This window comes from Ahaetulla prasina, chromosome 6 (assembly GCF_028640845.1).
Source record: "Ahaetulla prasina isolate Xishuangbanna chromosome 6, ASM2864084v1, whole genome shotgun sequence".
In the NCBI taxonomy this organism is placed as follows: domain Eukaryota; kingdom Metazoa; phylum Chordata; class Lepidosauria; order Squamata; family Colubridae; genus Ahaetulla; species Ahaetulla prasina.
Window position 1 is genome coordinate 26,172,104 of NC_080544.1, and position 23,392 is coordinate 26,195,495.

Sequence of the window (23,392 nt, forward strand, 5' to 3'; positions counted from 1 at the left end):
TTACAGTTCTGCATTCTTTCTGTTTTGCAAATATATCCGTGGATGAAATTTTCACAACCGGTGCTTTTCAAGACCTTTGCTTTATTTTCTGCATTCGGGTTGAATTTGAAATGCAGATGTGATCTTAAGCTGACAGTTTTCCGCTTTCTCTGCTGTGCATTCATGAGTTCACCTCATCTACCATGTCTGACTAACAAATATTGGTTGAGTTTCTTAACCAAATTCCTTTAGTGGTGTTTGTTTTTTAATATACCTTAATCTGTATTTAATAACGGTTGTGGTCATGCTCTGTGAACCTTTGTCCTGCTGTGTGTCTGTAACTCACCTGGGTGTGGAAAATGCTGCAAGGCAACCAGGTGAAATATGAAATAATGGTGAGACATGGAATCCGTGGTGGATTGCTACCAGTTCGGCCCGATTCGGATGAGCCAATAGCAGCAATGGTGAGGCAAGAGTGAACCGGTTCTCTCCAACTGTGAGCTGGGTCCTCCCGCCTGCCCCTGCGCTATACCTTCCTATATTTGTTCGTTTTTAGCCTAGCTGATAGTTGAAGCAGAGTGGATTGCCGCGCCTCAGCTATTGTGATATACAGTGCGCTTGCGCAGAGCGAACTGGTAGTAACACAGGTTGAAACCCAGCACTGCATGGAATCTATACTGCCATGTTGGAATGTTATAGCAAATAACTTATTTTCTAAAGCATCTGAAGGCAGGACAAGAAACTAAACAAGGAGAGCAAGTGAGGAATTAACCAGTGGAACAGCTTGCCTTCAGAAGTTGTGGGTACTTCATCGCTAAAGATTTTTAAGAAAAAACTGGACAGCCACCTATCTGATATGGTATAGGGCCTCCTGCGTGATCATATGACCATGGTGGTGGCGATGCAATGCTTTATGACAACCATTTATCCAGAATGATATAAGGTCTCCTGCTCAAGCAGGGGGTTGGACTATAAGACCTCCAAGATCCCTTCCAGCCCTATTATTTTATGTTATTCTAACTGAAATGCTTCACAGCTTGTAAAGCACTCTTTCCAATGCCATTGTAATTCTTGACCATTGTTACACGATCAGTCACAAATCAAGATCTTCCTGTAAAAAAATCTTACCTTTTTAAGAAAAGAAAGATGCCCATATTTTTTGGACTATAAGATGCTCCGGACTATAAGACGCACCTAGCTTTTGGGGAGGAAAACAAGGGGGGAAAATCTTCCGCAGCCTCCTTGCAGCCTCCTTGCAGCAAACAGCCTGGTTAGCTTCAGCACAGCCTGATTTAACACAAGCAGCTGATTGGCTATTGGATCTGCCTCCTGGAATACCACCTATCAGCTGTTCCAGGCTGCAGGGATTGCTGCCGCCCATTGCCATTGCTGCCTATCGCCACCGCCTGGAACGGGCTGAAACTGGGGTGCATGGATGCCGAAAATGGGGCATGCAGAGGCGGCAATAGGTGGCAGCGGCAATGGATGGCAGCGATGGGTGATGCCGATCCCCGCAGCCTGGAACAGCTGAAAGGCGGTATTCCGGGAGGCAGATCCAACCGCCAATCAGCTGCTTGTGCTAAATCAGGCTGTGCTGAAGCTGACCAGGCTGTTACTGCAAGGAGACTGCTGGCGGGTGGGCGTGGCTTCAGCAACATTTGCTCCATAAGACCCACAGACATTTCCACCCACTTTTGGGGGTGTGGGGGAAGTGCGTCTTATACACCAAAAAATACAGTAATTTGAAGGAGTAGATCCTTCAGTTTATCAAGGGAAGCCATCAGTCACCAATTTTATGTAGATATATCTTCTTCTGTAACTAAATTGTTCCGCTTGTTTCAGATTATGATTGATGGATGGATGCTGCAAAAATGGCATTGCCTAAGTTCAAGAGAGAAAATACTGCAGAATTAGAACACAGTATATTTAAAATGTTTGAATGCAGCACCCACCAAAGTATAACATTGCATATGAGTCTTTACATGGGGAACGGGAAAGGAAGAAGAACGGTAGCACGAAAATTAAAAAAAAAAAGTTCATTTGTTGCTGAAGACTCAGTCCGTGTTTCCCTCCAGTATTTGGAGCTACTGATCAGATCTGATCCACCCCCTTTTCCTTTTTGATGGCACCGCTTGTGCTCTGTTTATCTCTCAGCTAAACCTAATTGGTTCACAGATGCCGAGGGCTAACTTTCCATAGGGAATATCCTTTTGAAATCAGACAAGTTGCATCATCTTGTCAACATGCAAAACATGGTTTCAATAATCAATAGTTTTATTGATTCGGGAGTGGAAGGATTCCAGGATGGAAAAGCAGGATGTCTGAGGACATATGCAAGTTTATGACTTAGGTTTTTAATATAAAACAGTGGTGGGTTTCTTATGTCATAATCCGCATATCTAACACAGATGGTGAGAAAGCCTCTTTAACTGCACCTGAAAGGAATTACTTAAATATGGTGCTGTTCTAGAGCTTGGTTCTCCCAATACCTTGTTGCTATTCATCCCCATTTCATGAAACCACATTTGCTACCTGCAGCAATCATCTCTTTTTGACCTGCATATAAAACTCTGTCAATACTTAAAACATATTACAAAGTGTGGACAACAGAGGACGAGTTGAAGATTATGGGGTAACTAGCCTTACTTTTACAACAGTTAGAATGTGCTGCTGAAATTGGCAATAAAATCGTGCTTTTTTTTCCATTGGGGAGTCAACTCATCCATTAAGCTTTCATGAAATATTTAGACCTCCCTTAAAAGCTATCCAGATCCCAAATGGCTGAAATTTCAGCCCTATCTCTCTACGTGTGTCAGTCCTGCTAAATAGAACAGACCAAGAAATCAACTTCACTCGAAGGCTAAAAACTACACTTGCTGAGATTGGCTATAATAACAGAATCTTCCAAATTGGAATAGGTTGCACTTCCTCTTTCTTCCTATAATTGAGTGAATCAGGGAGCTATCTGTCTAAGATATTATCTGGATGTTCTGGACTTTAAAAAAAAGTTTAACCCCTTCTTGATGTGGTGATAGAGCTTGCATATCTCCTTCAAGGTCATCTACTTTAGCGTCTATAACAGTGGCTGCAAACATTTTGGAAACAAATCCATTTCCCCTAATACCAAAGGAGAAATTTGGTTTTCTATATTCAACGGGATATGGCATTGATCTCTGCAAGTGGTGCAGTGGCCTAGAGGTGGAGCTCTCCCTCACAATCAGGAGGCCGTGAGTTCGATCCTAGGTAAGGGCAGATATTTCTCTCTCTGGGCACAATGAGTAAATATCAGCTGTGAACTCTGCATTGGTGACAGGAAAGGCATCTGGCCAGTAAACACTCAATTCCATTCAGTTGCTTGGACTCCACCCCAATGCAAGGGATTATGGGGTCATTAAAAGACAAAAAAAATAGTATTGATCTCTGCAATTATCTCCTTTCTTCTTGGACTTGGATAACATTTACTTTGAATAAAGTAGCTACTGCTTCACGACCCTTGTTCAGAAATTATTGTTACATGAAAAACCTTTTTCCTAGGGAACACTTCTCAAGAAGGAAGTGTAACGTTGAATTGTTGAAGCTTCATATAGAAAAAAAGTTGAAGTCAATACTTAGCAATCTTCTAGGAATCTTAGAAGTATAGAATTGGAAAGACCCTGAAGAAACCTTTAGCCTAGTCCTCTGCAATATTCAGAAAAACCAATGAAATTCTTTATGATAGGACACCTACCGTATTTTCCGGAGTATAAGACACACTTTTTTCTCCACTAAAAGAGGGTGAAAATTTGCGTGTGTCTTATACACCGAATGTAGCCAAAAACGTAAGGCACGGAGGTGGCGATGGTCTGTGGCCATCACTGAAGCCTGGAACAGCTGATTGGGGATATTCCAGGAGGCTGATCCACCCGCCAATCAGCTGCTTGTGATGAATCAGGCTGCAATAATGTGCTGAAGCTGACCTGGCTGTTTGCTATTTGCTGCAAGGACTCAGAGTTTTCAGCAGCAATCACATCCAGAAAGCACACACAAGTAACTGATTCAGTAGGATTCAATAACTTCTCTTTATATATAATATAACACATGAAGTAAATATACAATAACAAAAGCAGGTTTTCCAACGTGGTGGTAAATACAAGCAAAACACAAGCAGGGGAGAGGAATTTCAGTTTCAGTTTTAGTTTCAGAGATCAGCACAGCATGCAGCTTTAGAGTAGTTGAGCTAAGCCACGCCCAGGCTCCTTGCTGTTTCCTTCCTTGTGGCTCACACATCAAATACTGTTTCAGTTTCCAAACAGCCCTCAACTCTCTCACACATTGACAGGACGCTAGCCAGATAAATACCAATGGATGCTGATAGGCAGAGGCAGAATTTTTTTTTTCTTATTTTCCTCCCCAAAAACTAAGGTGCGTCTTATACTCCGGAGCATCTTATACTCCGAAAACTACAGTAATTATGTGATATGTGCCTTTTGTCTATAGGCTTCAACTTAACCCCAGTGGACATCTTAACATGCCTTTCTGAATCTGTTTCAATTGTCCCTGTTTATCCTTCTCAGACGTTACAGTGATTTACCAAAATGGGCTACCAGTGATATCCTTGAGTCTTCCTTCTCGGCGTGAACGCTGCCAGTTTACACTTAAACCTCTTTCAGACTCCGTCGGAGTATTCTTACAACAACTCCAGGCAGAAGACCGGGGAATCGACCGAGTTGCAATTTATTCACCAGGTACTACTGACTGAGCGTTACTGGAGGAACCCAATGACCTCCTTCGGCTTTAGATTAGATCACTGTTTCTCAACTTCAAAGATTTGTGGACTTCAGAATTCCCCAGCCAGCATGCTCTTGATGGATTATTTACACTCCGGGCTATTGATGTGGCCATATTTCACTCTTTTGTGGACTTTTTGCTGTTCTTGTTACATCGTGCTAATCCTATAGAGATTGATAGGGATTGGTGTTGTATAAGATTAGCCGCTTTGTTTTTTTTGGGGGGAGAAAGAAAAATAGTATGTAACTTTTGCCCTATGGTTTGCTACAAACAAACCGGAGTTCCAAAGAAGAGAATGTTATTCACCAAGTGGAAGTTACATATGTAATAGAAAAAGTTTAAAGCAAAGTATAAAATAGTTTAGCCTTAATTATATCGAACACACGCTGTCTGTATTGACCAAAGATTTGTCAGTGGATCAGAATAAAAGCGGACAAAAGTAAAAGTGGACAAAAGATGTTAAAACAATTTCCCCATTTGCCATTTCTTGCTTGTAATAATATCTGTCAGTTAAAAAAAAAAAAAAAAACCTCTTCCCCTCAAGTCTGTTTCTGGTCTTAGGGTTCCACGGGGAGAAAAAGCATTTGAAATTGGAAAGTTGTTTGCAACTAAAAAAGGTAGGAAATAGGCGTCCTACCACTTTTGTGCCCCTTTAAATCTCTCCCCACCTATTTTGGTTGATGTTTTCGCTCATGATCCATTTTGCCCCTACACAGCTCTGCTTCCTTCCATCAGGCGGAATTACACAAGGAATCGTTTAGTTGCTGAGATACAGGTAGTCCTCGTCTTATGACCACGATTGGGACCAGAATTTGCGTCGTTAAGCAAGGTGGTGGTTCAAGTGAACCATGCCCAGATTTTGCCACCTTTGTTGACACAGGTTGTTCAGCTAATTACTGCAGCTGTTAAGTGAATCACGTGGTCGCTAAGCAAATCCGCCTTCCCCCATTGACTTTGCTTGTTGGAAGTCAGCTGAGAAGGTTGCAGATGGCTGCCATCTTACCCTGGGATGCTGCAACCATCATATAATATAAATATATATTATATTTATATAAATATAAATATATAAATCAAAATAATAAATACATACATACATACATACATACATACATACATACATACATACATGGCAGTTGCCAAGCACCTGAATTTTGATCATGCGACCATAGGGATACTGCAGCAGTTATAAGTGAAAGGGCTGGCCGTAAGTTACCTTTTTTTCAGCGCTTGAATGGTCTCCAAGTCAAGGTCTACCTGTATTTTTGAGATTATAAATTGGAACTCTTCGGTTTCAGTTCATTTCTCTAAGGTAGAATATACTAATTTGCAATGGAACACTGCTGGAATATTAATAAGTCATACCTAGCTCTTAATACGTCTATTCCTGTTTTCCTTTCAGATGGGACACGAGTAGCAGCTTCCACAAGCATAGATCTCCTACTTCTTGACGAGTTCAAACTAGTAATTAATGACTTGAGTTACCACGTCCGTCCACCAAAGAGAGGTAACGCCTTCATGCAATTAGGATAGATTTCCAGAAGTCATTTGCGTGGAAGTCCTCCATCTAATAATTAAAAAGATAATTTCATGTCTGTTTGGAAAATTCCATCTTTTCCAAATATATGATCGCCGGCCATCATGATATCCATGCTATTTCTCCAAGCTTTGAGAAGAATAGAATAGAATAGAATAGAACAGAACAGAACAGAACAGAACAGAACAGAACAGAATTTTTTATTGGCCAAGTGTGATTGGACACACAAGGAATTTGTCTTGGTGCATATGTTCTCAGTGTACATAAAAGAAAAGATACCTTCATCAAGAATAATAAGGTACAACACTTAATGATAGTCATAGGCAATCAGGAAACAATATCAATATAAATCATAAGGATACAAGCAACAAAGTTACAATCATGCAGTCATAAGTGGAAGGAGATGGGTGATGGGAACGATAAGAAGGTTAATAGTAGTGCAGATTTAGTAAATAGTTTGATCCTATGGTCCTATGTCTGGTTTAGTTGTGTGTTTTCCTGAGTCTTGACTGACACTTTTTCCTATACACCCATGTATTCTTTCTTTCTTTCTTTCTTTTTGTGCTGTAAAATAAGTTTTAGTTTTGGGAAGGGAAGCTGTTGCAAAATATCTTCAATCTGCTTGGGTAGAAGAGGAAAGATGGTTTCATAAAAGTTGTTTTAAATGTGGCTTTAATGCATGATTTTCTGGGACGTGCCTAGTTTGGCTTTCTGCCTTCAATTGTTTTCCGTGCCGAAGTTGTTTCAAAGCATTAAGCTTCTACATTTTTTGTATCCCTGTTGTATGTTCTTAGTGTTTTTTGTCATAACAAAAGGGCTTGCTTGCTCTTTCAAACTGGCACGCATGCTTGTTTAATTGATTTTATTTATTTATAAAGGGGATTTATATGGCCATCCATCATAAATGCATAAACCCAGGCAATTGACAACAGTTCATAAAAAAATGAAAAATAAAGCCTGAAAGCACAATCTGAATTAAATAAAAATAATCATAATACAGGGAGTCCTCAACTTACAAACGCAGGCAACGTTTTACTTGACAAGCGAGACAGTTGTTAAGTGAGTTTTGCCCCATTTTACAACCTTTCTTGCCACAGTTGTTAAGTGACTCCCTGCAGAGTAACATGATTGTAAAGTGAATCTGATTTCCCTCATTAACTTTGCTTGCCAGAAGGTCGCAAAAGGCGATCACATGATTCCAGGATTCTGGCAACCATCATAAATATCCAGTTGCCAAGTGCTCGAATCTTGGTCACATGACAGGATGCTGCAACAGTAAATAAGGGTGAAAAATGGTCATAAGTCACTTTTTTCAGTGCCATTGTAAACTAAACCATTTGTCACTAAACAAAAGACTATAAGTCGAGGGCTACTTGTACAGTGATACAAGAGTCAATGCTTTATAAAAAATCTAAAACCCTAACCCCTTGTTGTGTCCCACTCCTCCGCTGACGGCCGGGTCAGGGAAATCCGAATCAGGCATGCCTCTGCAGCTCTGCCAAAGTCCTAGCAAAGTCCTCAAGGCAGGCAGGAGACCAGAAAGTGACTTCAGCAAGATATGTTCGACTTTGCCTGACTCAGAGACTGCCAGAAAGCAGATCCTTTATATAGGCCATGGGGTGTGGCTCCATGACTCAGCACTTATCCAGGCCTGCCCCTCCCTTCCTTCTGCCGCCGCCGCCTATCAATTCTTCTGAAGCAAGGGTCACTCCAGTCGGCAGCTGTTGGTAATAAACCTCCCTCAGGCTCACATGCTGTGGGGGAGGGGTCTAGTTGCTCCGTTTGCCTGGGCATGGAGCCAGGGCTGGGGCCAGGAGGTGCTCCCTCCTCCGCAGCCTGTCTGGGCATGGAGCCAGGGCTGGGGCCGGGAGGTGCCCCCTCCTCCTCAGCCTGTCTGGGCATGGAGCCAGGGCTGGGGCCGGGAGGTGCCCCCTCCTCCTCAGCCTGTCTGGGCATGGAGCCAGGGCTGGGGCCGGGAGGCATACTAGGACATTCTTCAGCGTTCGGAAGCAGATAAGAAGACCCCGGCTGCGGTGAGAGCGGGCAAGACACAACACCCCTCCTATATCTCAGCCAGTGACTTTTTTTTTTTAATTTGAATTTATATCCCGCCCTTCTTCGAAGACTCAGGGCGGCTTACAATGTGTTAAGCAATAGTCTTCATCCATTTGTATATTATATACAAAGTCAACTTAATTGCCCCCAACAATCTGGGTCCTCATTTTACCTACCTTATAAAGGATGGAAGGCTGAGTCAACCTTGGGCCTGGTGGGATTTGAACTTGCAGTAATTGCAAGCAGCTGTGTTAATAACAGACAGACTTAGTACGTTGAGCCACCAGAGACCCTTGGGGAAGAGTTGAATCTTCACAGCCTTTTGGAAAACCAAAAGGTTCGTGACCCTCTGCAGACTGTTTTTGATTGACTTTTTTGATTTGCCAACCCTTTTGAGTACAATTTTCACATAGTCATGCATTCCATTTTTATAATGCTATTCCATATTACACAAACATACACACACATCTAATAGTTAAGGCACCAGGCTTAATGTTATTTTTCTCTTCAAATTGAACAGTCAGGGTCCAGATTTTCAGTAAAGGCAAAAGATAAAAACAGGCTTGAATTTGATTGTCGTTCGTTATTTACGTAAAGATGCATCTTTTAACCAAAGATCGATTCCATTATCCATTTTTTTTCTCCAATCATGTCTGATTTTTGAAGACCTCCTTACCCATTATCTATGGAGATTCTTAGTCATACAGGTCATGGTTGTCCCAAAGGTGCTTTTTCAAGAGGCAACTGGACTTTCTTGTTTTTCTCTGAAGACGTTTCGCTTCTCATCCAAGAAGCTTCTTCAGCTCTGAAGATAGAGCTTCAGGGCTGAAGTAGCTTCTTGGATGAGAAGCGAAACGTCTTCAAAGAAGAACAAGAAAGTCCAGTTGCCTCTTGAAAAAGCATCTTTGGGATTCCTTACCATTGGAAGGGCTTAGACAGATGTTTAGGGCTTCATAAATGAAGATACAATGTAATTTCAGTAAAATGTATGTAAAGTTAAGCATGAAAACTCAAATAAATTGTCTTGCACTCTGGGATATAAAATGTAAATTAAGCTATATTAGCCTGGATCAAAGTCCTATCATTTAGCTTTCTTGGGACTCTTCAGATCAAATATATAACTAGGGGGAAAATCTACTTTTAATGGCTTGAATATGTCCTCATACAAACATTTCTTATTCTGGATGGTGTGTCCTGTCCATTGTGTCTTTAAACCTTATAAATGTATTAAGAAGGAAATGGAATGTGAAGAATCTGAAGTACTTTTTTGATTTGCCAACCCTTTTGAGTACAATTTTCACATAGTCATGCATTCCGTTTTTATAATGCTATTCCATATTACACAAACACACACACACATCTAATAGTTAAGGCACCAGGCTGGAAAGCAGGAGACGGTGAGTTTAGGAGAAGGAAAGTGCTTTTGGATATGTTCGCTGCCTTGAGTTATTTGTAAAAAAAATAAAGGTGGAATACAAATAAAATGAACTAAAATAGAATATCTACCTGTTGTTTACTGATTGAGTCCAAAAGCCACTTAATGTTAAATATCAAATATTAACATTTTCAAAGTGACTTATTTGATGTAGAATGGACTTGTTTGCTTAACAAATAAAAAATAAAGACAACATTAAAAGTATGGCCCCAATTGTCACCTTTTAGATATTGAATTTTAAATGGAATTTTAGGCTTTCCTGTTTTTGTAATTTGCCAATCCAGTCTAGAAGTGTTTTGTCGGTTTTTATCTTGGGAGAAGCGAGTATAAGCCAACCTTATACTGGAACAGTGTTTGTTCAAAAACTTCTCAGAACATGAGTTGCCATCAGGGATGAAATGTAAAATTTGTTACTACCGGTTCTGTGGGTGTGGCTTGGTGGGAGGGGTAATGTGACTGGGTGGGCGTGGCCAACTTTTTATTATTATTATTATTATTATTTTTAAAAGCATTTTTTCTACATCCTCTTCGGCTGAAGAGGTTGTAAAAAAATGTTTTTAAAAGCCTCTGATGATCAGGCATCTCAGCTGGGATCGCCAGAGGAGCTTTTTAAAATCATTTTTTCTACAACCTCTTCAGCTGAAGAGGATGTAGAAAAAATGCTTTTAAAAATAATCATTAAAAAAGGTTGGCCACGCCCACCCAGTCACATTACCCCTCCCACCAATCCCTCCCACCTGATCATCAGAGGCTTTTAAAAAAAACAAACATTTTTTTAGCCAAAGAAAAAATGCTTTTAAAAGTAAAAAAACCAAAAAAACCAATCTCTGATGATCGCGCAGCTCAGCAGGGCATTGGGCAGGGGCAGGGATTTTTGCTACCGGTTCTCCGAACCACCCACTGCCATCGCTACCGGATCAGGCGATCCGGTCCGAACCGGGAGTATTTCACCCCTGGTTGCCATGCAACGCATTGAGTAATCCAGTTAATTCTATCCTCTTTATTTCATTTAAATTTTGTAAATTTCAGCCCTTCAGTAGGACATTCTTCACAGTACCATCACACTGAAAAATATAAGGATATTAAAAGATCTGTGTTCTTCTTTAGATCTCTTAAGCCACGAAGATGCCACCACGTTGAATGATGTGAAGACTTTGGTTCAGCAGCTCTATACCACACTGTGTATTGAAGAACACCAACTGAACAAGGAGAAGGAATTGATTGGGAGGTTAGAAGACCTCAAGCAGCAATTGGCACCCATGGAAAAAGTGAGGGCACTAAACAAAGAACCTGTATTGTACATTAATGGCTTTAGACAACCCTCTTTGTAAAGGGTTTTTCCATATGCAAAAAAAAAAATTCATATGTAAATTTTTTTTTTGGATTAATTTTAAGTGGCCAAGGAATATCTGTTACTGTATGTATTGTAATAATTGATTTAAAAATCATATAAAGGAAAAATAGACAACCACAAAGGTCTTCTGATCCCTACCCAGCCAATGTTTGTTTACAAGTGATTTCCTTGTCAGTGTTCTGACCCAGCCTTAGCAGAAGCAAGAAACAGACTCCTTGTCACGAAAAAATACTTTTTATTTTCCTCTTGTGAATTAATTGCGTTCACCCACCAAAAAGTCCAGGCAATAGTCCTTCAAGGAGTTAACTGCAGTAACAGACTTTATCAGTTCCTTGTGATAATTTCAAGGCTGTGAGCTCCCAGACGAAAGGCTGCGAAGTAAGTTCTGGCAAGCAGTCTTTGTGGCATGAAACACGATGAGCCAAAATCTTCAGAACTACAAACTGTTATCTCCTACGACCACCACTCCCCTTTCCTTCTATTTATTCCCCAGCCAGGGAGGGGCCATTCAGCATCCGAGTGTGCTTTGCTTCCCGAGTCGACGCCTTGTCTTTAGTTGTTCTCCTCTCCTAACTGCTCTGGAACAGGCATTTGGAACAGGCCCCAGCTGTTCTTCCTTCCTGCTTATCTCAGCCTCCAAAGGCAGCTGTCTCTCTGGTGGCTGGGAAATGTTGGACGGCCCTGGCTCTATCTCTGCATCCAACGCAGAGCATCCATCAGAGCCTTCCCCAGACTCCAGAGCTGGTTCCTCCCCAGCCTCCTCGTCGTCTGAGTCTGGCGGGCTTCAACAGTCAGATATTCTTGAGCTAACTCTTCAGACTGCAACACGTTGAGGCTTATCTATTAATAAATGGGTCTAGATCTGAGCATTTCTGTTTAAAAAACTAGTAAATGGGGAGAGGAGGAACATGACTTGTTATAAAGCACTGTTTCCCAGTTAATTGAATCATGGTTAATTTGTCCACAACTAAGTATAAAATTCTCAAATACTGTGCACAGACACATGGGCTCCTCTTGTGTATTGGTTTTGTTCATCAGTCTTTATCACAGTGTTTTTCAACTTCGGCAGTCTTTAAGATGGTGGACTTCAACTCCCAAAATTGGCTGGGAAGTTCTGGAAGTTGAAATCCACCTATCTTACAGTTGCCAGTGTTGAAAAACCACTATAAAGAACTATTTTAATGTCATAGGATCTGAAATCCCTGTTTTGAAAATTGTGTTAAATCACAGTTCCTGCTCTTGGACAATGTTTGGTGCACCAGGGTGTTATAAGTGCACAATGGAAAGGAAATAAGAAATTGGGATTGGCTGTTCTTTCAAATAGATGAAAAAGCTTATGGCACGCAGAAATGCCAAATCCAAACCAAGATCAAGCAGTGGGTTAGCTTTCTGATTGTAATTAGTAGCCAGAATCTTTTGGCTGATTCCTTTTACTACAATAAGAGAAGAATTCTAGTCCCTACTGGGAGACTGATCTAAGAGGGATTATAATGAGGGAGAAATTGTGTTGGAGAAGAGACTTCTGTTCTGGAATATTTTTTTTTTGTCACAACAGTATACACAAGCATCAACATAAATCAGCAAAATATCATATAAGCATATATATGAGCAAAAGTATGTAACAATTGTATTAACTTGATATAATGAAAGGAATCATTAGGACAGGAACGGTAGGCACTTTTGTGCTCTTATGCATGCCCCTTATAGTCCTTTTAGGAATGGGGTGAGGTCAATGGTAGACAGTTTTTGGTTAAAGCTTTTGGGAGTTTGAGAAGAGACCACAGAGTCAGGCAGTGTGTTCCAAGCGTTAACAACTCTGTTACAAAAATCATATTTTCTGGGAATTCTGGGAGTTGAAGTCCACTCACCGTAACGTCACTAAGACTGAGAAACACTGGTCTAGTCAGATATCCATATTTTTAACAGGAGACAAAACGAAGGATTCAGTGATATTTTTGCCATAATAGAGTCCGAAAGTAAACACTCTGTGGACATGGTGAGGTACTCTCTCCTTGGGTTTATCTGTAAGCCTTCCCTTCTTTCTGTAAAATTTGCAAGGGAGGACATCTTACTTCATACTATTTTCTTTTAAAATGAGAAGGTGGGACCTGGGATATTGGAGCAAGGACTTTATTAGAGCATTGGAAACACATGGTAACTATTCAAAAAGAATGGAAAAATGAGTTATTCTGCATTTGGACAATCTGTCATTTAGTCTCCCATCAAAAATATTGACATTAAAACACAGAATAGAATAGAATAGAATAGAATAGAATAGAATAGAATAGAATAGAATAGAATAGAATAGAATAGAATAGAATAGAATTTTTTTATTGGCCAAGTGTGATTGGACACACAAGGAATTTGTCTTGGTGCATATGCTCTCGGTGTACATAAAAGAAAGGATACGTTCATCAAGAATCATAAAGTACAACACTTAATGATAGTCAAAGGGTACAACTAAGCAATCAGGAAACAATATCAATATAAATCATAAGGATACAAGCAACAAAGTTACAGTTATAAGTGGAAGGAGATGGGTGATGGGAACGATGAGAAGATTAATAGTAGTGCAGATTTAGTAAATAGTTTGACAGTGTTGAGGGAATCATTTCTTTAGCAGAATGATGGCATTTGGGGAAAAAACGTTCTTGTGTCTAGTTGTTCTGCTGTGCAGTGCTCTGTAGCATCGTTTTGAGGGTAGGAGTTGAAACAGTTTATGTGCAGAATGTGAGGGGTCTGTGAATATTTTCACAACCCTCTTTTTGACTCGTGCAGTATACAGGTCCTCTGGAAGACAGGTAGGTAGCCATTGTTTTTTCTGAAGTCTTCTCTTCTGCAATCTAGTCTTCTGATTAGACCAGTGTTCCCTGCTGGCTGGGAATTCTGGGAGTTGAGGTCCACCCATCTTAAAGTTGCTAAGGATGAGGGAACACTGGACTAGACAACGTGCTTGAGTTACATTTCAACTTGTATTAAAGGCCACTGCTCAATACCGTACTAGCCCTGCATAATTTTCTTTTACAGGTCAGGATGGAAATTTGCAGAAAAGCAGAGAAGAGGACAACCTGGCTACTGTGGGGTGGGCTGGCTTACATGGCAACCCAGTTTGGAATCTTGGCTCGGCTTACCTGGTGGGAATATTCTTGGGACATTATGGAGCCAGTCACCTACTTCATCACATATGGCAGCGCCATGGCAATGTATGCATACTTTGTAGTAACGCGTCAGGTAAGATGGGCTTTGCATTAAAATGGTTATTATTTTGGAAAAAGGAGGTTGCATAATTCAGTGCAAGATCACGTGAAGTGTTAATACCAGTTTATAATGCCTTGGTCAGACCACACTTGGAATATTGTATCCAGTTTTGGTTGCCATGATGTAAAACAATACGTGGAGACTCTAGAAAGAATGCAGAGAAGAGCAACAAAGATCATTAGGGGACTGGAAGCTAAAACATATGAAGAATGGTTGCAGGAACTGAGCATGTCTAGTTTAATGAAAAGAAGGACTAGGGGAGACATGATAGCAGTGTTCCAATATCTCAGGGGCTGCCACAAAGAAAAGGGAGTCAAGCTATTCTCCAAAGCACCTGAAGGCAGGACAAGAAGTAACAGGTGGAAACTAATCAGGAGAGAAGCAACTTAGAACTGAGGAGAAATTTCCTGACAGTTAGAACAATTAATCAGTGGAGCAACTTGCCTCCAGAAGTTATGAATGCTCCAACACTGGAAGTTTTTAAGAAGATGATGCATAACCATTTGTCTGAAGTGCTGTAGGGTTTCCTGCCTAAGCAGGGGGTTGGACTAGAAAACCTCCAAGGTCCCTTCCAACTTTGTTATTCTATTCTAATTACCGTATATACTCGAGTATAAGCCGAGTTTTTCAGCACATTTTTTGTGCTGAAAAACGTCCCCTCGGGTCTATACGGCTTATACTCGAGTTTTTTTTTTTTTTAAGCCCCTCGGCTTATACTCGAGTATATACGGCTTATACTCGAGGTTTTTTTTTTTCTTTTTTTCACATTTTACCGGACTGAAGCCCTGCCGGTGCAGTGAGAGGGCGGGGCGGGGGAGCCGCCAGCCTTCTCAGCTGAGGGAGGGAGGCTTTCCCCAACCGGTAGGTGCCTCATTTCCCACCCTCGGCTTATACTCGAGTCCCCAGTTTACCCCAGTTTTGGGGGTAAAATTGGGGACCTCGGCTTATACTCGGATCGGCTTATATTCGAGTATATACGGTAAGTCAAGCCTGGGCAACATGACATAGATGTGCACTGTGGAACTGATGTGATTCACTTTGCCAAGAAAAGCCTGAAGGACAATGACAATTGACTTCCAAAAGTCAGTTACACAGCTTCAGAGATCTGCCTTCTGGTTTTAGATCACCAAAGCTGCCTGCTCAGAAAATATCGGGCCAAAAGGGTAAGAGGAGCTGTTTTTCATCCCACTGACTTGAAGAAGTTTGAAGTGATACTTCAATTTGAACTGCATCTCCTCCTCAAGATCTTCTCCTTCAAACATTTGCTGGAAAAGTCTCCTCTTCCACTTAAGGGCCCACCCTCTCAGAAAGTTAGTCCTGCAGAAAAAAACCCAGAGAAGCTGCAAAACGGGGAAAAATGCAAATAATGTAGTTGTTTCACTCTTTGAAGTGGGCAGATGGGGGGGGGGGGAAACATTTTGTTTCATAAAATAGTTATCAAAGGGTGCATCCCTTGAACCTTTGTGAGGGAAAAAAACCACTCAAAGCATAGCGTAGTTCTAATACATATATGTGTGTGAATTGTTTTTTAAGGTTCTAATTTTGTACTTTAGCTAATTTTCTCTGGCAGTCAGTTGCCTGTATTCCCTTTGAGACTTCTGTATGGTTTTCATATTGTTGCACACAAGTTCAAAAACTCCTTTAATAGGTAAAGAATGCACTGAAGCTAAAGGGTGAATGCATGTGGAGTCCTTCTCAGCTTATGACCATATTTTTCGGAGTATAAGACGCGCCTTAGTTTTTGGGGAGGAAAATAAGAAAAAAGCTGATTGGTGGGTGGATCAGTCTCCCAGAATACCTCTGAGGCTCTTTTTGGAGGTTTTTTTTCTGAAGCTCTGTTTCTGATGCTTTTTTCAACCTCTGAAATCTCCATTTGAGAAGCTAGGCGGGACTTTTCTCAAATTCTGTTTGGAGGCTTTTTTTCTGAAGCTCTTTTTGGGGGCTTTTTTTCTGAAGCTTCGTTTCTGATGCTTTTTTCAACCTCTGAAATCTCCATTTGAGAAGCTAGGCAGGACTACATTCAGAGTATAAGACGCACACAAATTTTCACCCTCTTTTTTGGGGGAAAAAGGTGCGTCCTATACTCCGAAAAATACTGTAAATGCCACTTTCAGAATTTTGTCTAAATTTGTAGGCTTTTTTATGTTCTTTTAAAAATGCAGGGCAGGAACCATGTTCTCCAAGACATTACAGGGATATATTTAGATTTGCATGTTGTATCTCAACCACAGTAGAATGCACATTAATGAGCCTCGGTGGTACAGTGGATTAGAGTGCTGTACTGTAGGCTACTTCTGCTGACTGCTAGCTGCCTGCAATTTGACAGTTCGAGTCTCACTGACTCAAGGTTGACTCAGCCTTCCATCCTTCTGAGGTGGGTAAAATGAGGACCCAGATTGTTGGGGGCCATAGGCTGACTCTGTAAAACTGCTTAGAGGGGACTGTAAAGCACTATAAAGCGGTATATAAGTCTAAGTGCTATTGCTATTGCTGTTAATGATAGGGGTGCCTGCCTTCTGGTTCCCATCATACATTCCTTCTTACTCTGCTACTACTAGGAGTGTCCCACTGATCATTGGTTTCCTGCTTTAAGAGAATCAGAAAGTCAGAGTCCTATACTGATTTCATGGCACAATAGCAATAGCACTTAGACTTATATACTGCTTCACGGTGCTTACAACCCTATCTAAGCGGTTTACAGAGTCAGCATTTACCCAGATAACAATCTGGGTCCTCATTTTACTGACCTTGGAAGGATGGAAGGTTGAGTCAATCTTGAGCTGGTCAGGATCGAACTCCTGGCTGTGGGTAGAATTAGCCTGCAATACTGCATTCTAACCTCTGTGCCACCACTATCATAATGGTATACAGGTAGTCCTCGATTTACGACCGCAGTTGAATCCAAAATTTCCATTGCTAAACAAGACAGTTAAATGAGTTTTGCTCCCATTTCATGACCTCTCTTGCCACAATTATTACTGAATCAGTGCCATTGTTAAATTGGTTTTAAAGTGAATCTGGCTTCCCCCATTGACTCACCTTGTCAAAAGGCCACAAAAGGAGATCACGTCTAAAATTAGTCTTAGTTTCGCCGCTCAACTTCTTTTATTCTCTATTTTGTCATTCTTTAAATCTCAGGATGATTTCTAAAGAAAGTCTTTAACAAAGAGTCTCTCACCACACCGACACATTCCTTTCAAAACTTTCCGTTCCGGAGCTATCCCAACTTCAGCAGCTTCTATAGCCAAATCTTCCTCATTGGAAAAAAGGGCTTTTCCTGGATCAACCAGGGACTTTGCGGTATCCCTGGGATCAACAGGAGGCGCCCTTAACGATCACTGTCTCAACGGGACAGTGAGGTCCAAAATGGACCGTCCAGATGAGGGGATTATCGACAGCGATCCTGGAGCATCCAGGCCGCCCGTGGTGTCATCGCGACATCAGCTCCGCCCTTGCTCAAAAATGGTCATGAATTAGTTTTTTTAGTGCCGTTTTAACTTCGATCACTAAATAAATGGTTGTAAGTTGAGGACTATCTGTATACAATCCACCTTTCCTTAAGCATTCAGAGAAGGATACAGGCATGTTATTTTTTTATTTTTTATTTATTTTTCATATTTGTATACCGCCCTATCTCCCTAGGGACTCATTTCATGCCACCATGTAGTAGATTACGTATTATTTGCCATATTTTTCGGAGTATAAGACGTACTTTTCCCCCCCCTAAAAGAGGATGAAAATTTGGGTGCGTCTTATACACCGAATGTAGCCCTGCCCACCTGCTGGCCCCCACCCTTTGGCCTCTGCTTCCCAGCAATTTACCTCCTTGCTGCAAGCAGCAAACTGCAAACAGCCCGTTTCAGTTTCAGCACAGCCTGTTTAGCACAAGCAGTTGATTGTCGGTTGGATCGACCTCCCAACCCTCAGCTGCTCCAGGCTGCAGGGATTGCCATTGCCTATTGCCATGCAGGACTCCACTGCTTGCTGCAAGGAAGTAAATTGCTGGGAGGCAGATTGTGTGTGTGTGTGTGTGTGTGTGCATGTGCGCTAATCAGGCTGTGCTGAAAACAAAAATGAAACTAAAGCAGGCTGTTTGCTGCAATGAGGCAAATTGCTGGGAGACAGAGGCAGATTTGTTTTTCTTGTTTTCCTCACCAAAAAAGGTAGGTGCATCTTATAGTCCGGAGCGTCTTTTACTCTGAAAAATACGGTACACAACCTCTTCTGGGAGGAAGAAGGAGGCTCTATTTTTACACAATTCACATCTTGTGTAGTGTTTTCAGTTTTCATAGACCATCAGGAGGCAATATGTGATCAATTTGATCCTTACTGGGATTTTTCAGATGTGGGTAGCCAGGTATTATTTTAAGGCAGGGGTATCAAACTCAAGGCCTGGGGACTGGATCCGGCCCACATGGTGATTAGATCTGTTCCCTTGGGGCCACCCTATAAACAGCAAAGGACCAACCTGTGGTGTCTCTGCCAGAGAAAACAGAGCACGCGGTCTTCCCAGGCTCCATTTTTGGCTGCAACGGCCTTCTGCCGCCCTCTGTTGGTGAAAATGAAGCTTCCCCCTACCCCCAGCTCCGTTTTCACTGGCAGAAGGCGGCAGGAGGCCGTTGCAGCTGAAAACGGAACTCGGGAGCCAGTTTTCGCTTGCAGAGCGCTTGGGCCACCACAAACGCCCCCGACACGAGTGACATCAAGCTGACCACGCCCTCCCTGGCTACGCCCACCCCATCCCCGAGGTCAAACACAATCCTGATGCAGCCCTCGTTGAAATCGAGTTTGACACCCCTGTTCTAAGGGCTTCAAACCCTCTACTGCAGGGGTCTCCAACCTGAGCAACTTCAAGCCTGGTAGACCTCAACTCCCAGAAAGCTGGCTGGGGAATTCTGGGAGTTGAAGTCCTCCAGGCTTAAAGTTGCTAAGATTGGAGACCCCTGTGCTACTGAGAATTGAACTTACAGATTTTCACACTTTAGATGGTCACTTGCAGTGTAATAACTTTATAGTGCCATAAACTTTCTTCTCTTTGAGCTTATGGGGAGGTGGGCTCATATTGAGCTTATGGGGAGGTGGGCCGGGATAGCTCAGGCTGTTAAGAAGCCTGTTATTAGAACACAGTAGCCTGCAATTACTGCAGGTTCAAGCCCGGCCCAAGGTTGACTCAGCCTTCCATCCTTTATAAGGTAGGTAAAATGAGGACCCAGATTGTTGGGGGGGCAATAAGTTGACTTTGTAAAAAATATACAAATAGAATGAGACTATTGCCTTATACACTGTAAGCCGCCCTGAGTCTTCGGAGAAGGGCGGGATATAAATGTAAACATATATATTTTGGCACAATTCAGGATCGCTGAATATGAAGATGTGCAAAATGGCGTGTGTAGGTATGAATTAGCCTATGTGCATCTACAAGTCCCATAACCTGTTTGGCTATTATGACCAAAATCATTGGCCGTGGAGTATGGAGTAGCTATTGGTGGCAATAATAAAGATCAAATAACTATATAGCTCTAGTTCCTGTCCCTTGTCCACAATAACTTACTCTGCATTATTGTACCCATGCAGAGTTTCATATCCCGCCTGCTGTTCTCCAACTAGTTAATCATTTGTTTATTTATTATAGTAATTTGTAATATATCAGTCAAACTCTAGGTGGCTTAAATTGCTCAACCACTGTGGAGCAAAATTAAAATTAAATTGACCAAGCTGTCAAGAATTGCTTTCAGTTGCATATTTGAAATGACACAGTATCTGTTACATTGCTCAACTCCTGCAAATAATCATAAGTAAGATGATATATCAAAAAGACTATATTATCACCATTCAGTTGATAATCAGATCTGCCGAGCATTATGTGGCATATAAATTGTCCGTATTCCATGTTAAATTAATGCAGATACAAATTAGCCCAGAGTTGAGTTTCTTGTTCTTTCAAATTGGTTATTGATAAATAAGTCTAAGGTTTTAATTAATTTATTCTTTCATTCAATAGGAATATGTATATCCAGATGCTAGAGACAGGCAGTACTTACTATTTTTCCATAAAGGAGCCAAAAAGACACGTTTTGATCTAGAAAAATACAATCAACTCAAGGATGCTATCGCTCAGGTAATAAAAACTAATCCTTGGAAGAAATTGGGGGGGGGATAGGAAATTGTCCCATATTAGTTCTTGAAATTCAGTAATTCTTTGATCTGCTTTCCTCATGTTTTTCCCATTTGTATTCCAAAAGATAATGTTATTTACAGCTGATTTTATAAAGTTGATATAGTTTCCAGCCCAGAAGAAAGTTGATTAAACCTGCAGCACATTGGAATGATAAAGCACTCCAGCTAGTTCTTGACTTATGATCACAATTGGGATTGGAACTTCCATCATTAAATGATGCGATTATTAAGTAAGTTACGTCCAATTTGACAACTTTTACTGTGGTCATTAAGCAAATCATATGGGTGTTAAGCGAATCTGGTTTCCACACTGATTTTGCTTGTCGGATATCCCCCTGAAAGGGCTGCAGATGGAGATCACGTGACATCGTAATTATCATGTGATCTCCCAGGATGCTGCATTGGTTGTAAGTCACCTTTTCAGCATTGTCAGACAGAGAAGTTGCCGCACGTCCAAATTTTGATCACATGACCATGGGGATGTTGCAATGGTTGTAAGTGTGGAAAACAGTCATAAATCACCTTTTTTCAGTGCCATTCTAATGTTCAAATGTTTATTAAACTAATGGTTGTAAGTCAAAGACTATCTGGACGTAGGATGGGTTCCTATGTTTACCCCATGGGAAAGTCCTGGGTTGTTGTTTTTTTATGGTGACCTTTTGTGAATGTGGATATATTGACTTGGAATGAGATTACCTGTAATGCAGCTACCCCCAAGCTTTTCGGCTTCAGGAACAGGTTATGTGGAGAGCAGTTTTTCCTCGGATAAGGAGAGCGTAGTTTCATGTGCTGCCTACATCCCGCACATGTGTGAATGAGGCTTCTCTCATATGTGTGGCCTAGTTCCTAGCGGGCCGCGGACCGGTGCTGGTCCGCAGCCTAGGAGTTGGGGACCCCTACTGTAATGCATTATGCTAGAGCAGTGATGTCAAACTCAAGGGCCACGGGCCGGATCAGGGCCGCAGAGTGCTTAGATCTGGCCCGCAGGGCCACCCAAGAAACAGCAAAAAGACCGGCCCACAGTGCCTCTGCCAGTAAAAATGGAGCTCGGGAGGGCCATGCGCAACCTCCTGAGCTCCATTTTCGGTTGCAGCGGGTTGCAGGATGCCATCGCAGCCGAAAACGGAGCATGGAACCCCATTTTCGCTGGCAGAGCGCTCGGGCCTGCACAGGCGCCCTCAACATGAGTGATGTCAAGATGGCCACACCCACCCTGGCTACACCTAGCCCCCTGAGGTCAAACACAACTCCAATCCGTCCCTCAATGATAGCGAGTTTGACATGCTAGAGTATGATGGAGAGAAATATGGTACTTATGTCTTCATTTTATTGATTTTTAGGCAGAATTGGACCTTAAGAGACTTCGGGATCCCTTACAGGTACATCTACCTGTCCAACAAATCAGTGATAAAGACTGATCGTCAGAGGAACCTCTTTATCTTGACAGAAGTGGCAGATCTTTTCAAGCTCTTGCCTCTTTCATTAGAAAGCATTTCAGGTGGAAGCTGGAAGGTCTTCTTGGGGTGGAGGGTTTTTAAATCATTAAAACAGAGACCTTGACTGGGGAGGGGGTAATGTGTTCAGTCAAAAAATAATAATAATAATAATCAGGCACTATGGAATGCTAAGTCTTTTCAAAGGGCTTAAAGATTGTCTCATTCAAACGTTTTTTCTTTTGGATGAAAATATATAGATTATAAAGGTGGGCATTTCATGAAGAAATTGTATCGGGGACATATTTTTCCAGCTTTTGCAGTGTCTGCGTCTTGAAGAAGCACTAGCAGCCTGCTCAGCATTTTTTTTTAAATCTCTTTCAAACTATTGCACAATAATAGTGCACTAAACAAAAGAAGGAAACAATCAAGCCATTTTAAAGACACCATGATTGGTGATCCAGATTGAAGTAAACGTCTCCATTAACGTGCAACCCGAGATTGGACCCTAGTGTGTCTTTTCTGTTTGTTTGTTTTTGTTTTGGTTCTCTCTTGTTTTGTAAGAGCAATGCAAAAATTCTTTTTATTCCACACACATAAACACACACACAAAAACCCACCTAAAACATTTTCCTCCCTGTCTGTTTACTATCAAAACAAACTTTCTCCTTATACTGAAAGATTATCAATGTTATCAGTTTTATCTGGATCACAAACTGAATAATTCTCGCTGTGAACATTTGAACATGGAAGTATTCCCGCATATCTTCTTCAGCTTCACTGCCCTGATTCAACTTTTACACATAAATGGTGATGTTGCATGAGAAAAACTGTTCCTATACAGTCTTAAGGGAGAAATGTTTCTTCCCCCCTACTCATTCTCCCTCCAAATAGATAGTCCTCCGAATTAAAGCAAATCAAAGAGTTTGGGCCTACGGTAATGCATATATGTATGCGGTATTTGGCTTGAGATCATGACGCTTTTATGAAATCCCTTTACAAGAGGGACGATTAAATATTACGTTTGCCTAGCAGAATAACTATGTCTTGATAAGCAAAAGACTACAGTTGCACTTTGAACCACAATCCCCCCCTCTTCTTAAAGTAGCTTTAAAAGTACGGGCTGGTGCTGAAGGGTCAGGGTTCTGCAGGGTAGCAGATTTGGTCCCTCCATTCCTAAAGGGCGTGGGAGAAAAGCAGCGATCTCCACCACCTGCTAGAAGCCCGACGATCTTGTCTAAGGAGAACCTAACAACTTGTGCTAAACAGAATCCATGGCCGCCTTCGTTGTCCTGTTTGATAGATCCTGGGAGGAAGGCAGGATAAGAGATGGAAGAAGGTCTCTGAGCTCGTTCTCACTCCTTTTCACTGTGTCAAGGCAAGAGGCTCCCACTTTCGGA

The 23,392-nt window shown here is 41.6% G+C and overlaps 1 protein-coding gene across 2 annotated transcripts in view; it reads left to right on the top strand.

Moving 5' to 3' along the window:
* MCU (mitochondrial calcium uniporter) overlaps positions 1-22,491 on the top strand; it is a 149,943-nt gene extending 127,452 nt beyond the window's left edge. Inside the window, exons 3-9 of one of the 2 annotated variants that reach the window (XR_009155700.1) lie at positions 4,533-4,703; positions 6,146-6,250; positions 10,878-11,038; positions 14,152-14,355; positions 20,384-20,500; positions 20,625-20,789; positions 21,900-22,491. Coding sequence is in view for 1 of the 2 variants with exons in the window: in XM_058187991.1 (XP_058043974.1) it covers positions 4,533-4,703; positions 6,146-6,250; positions 10,878-11,038; positions 14,152-14,355; positions 20,384-20,500; positions 21,900-21,977 (836 nt within the window). In the remaining variant the exon portion in view is untranslated. The remainder of the gene's footprint in view (positions 1-4,532; positions 4,704-6,145; positions 6,251-10,877; positions 11,039-14,151; positions 14,356-20,383; positions 20,501-20,624; positions 20,790-21,899) is intronic. The other variant, XM_058187991.1, reaches the window with a different exon arrangement.
* Positions 22,492-23,392: the final 901 nt, after the last annotated feature.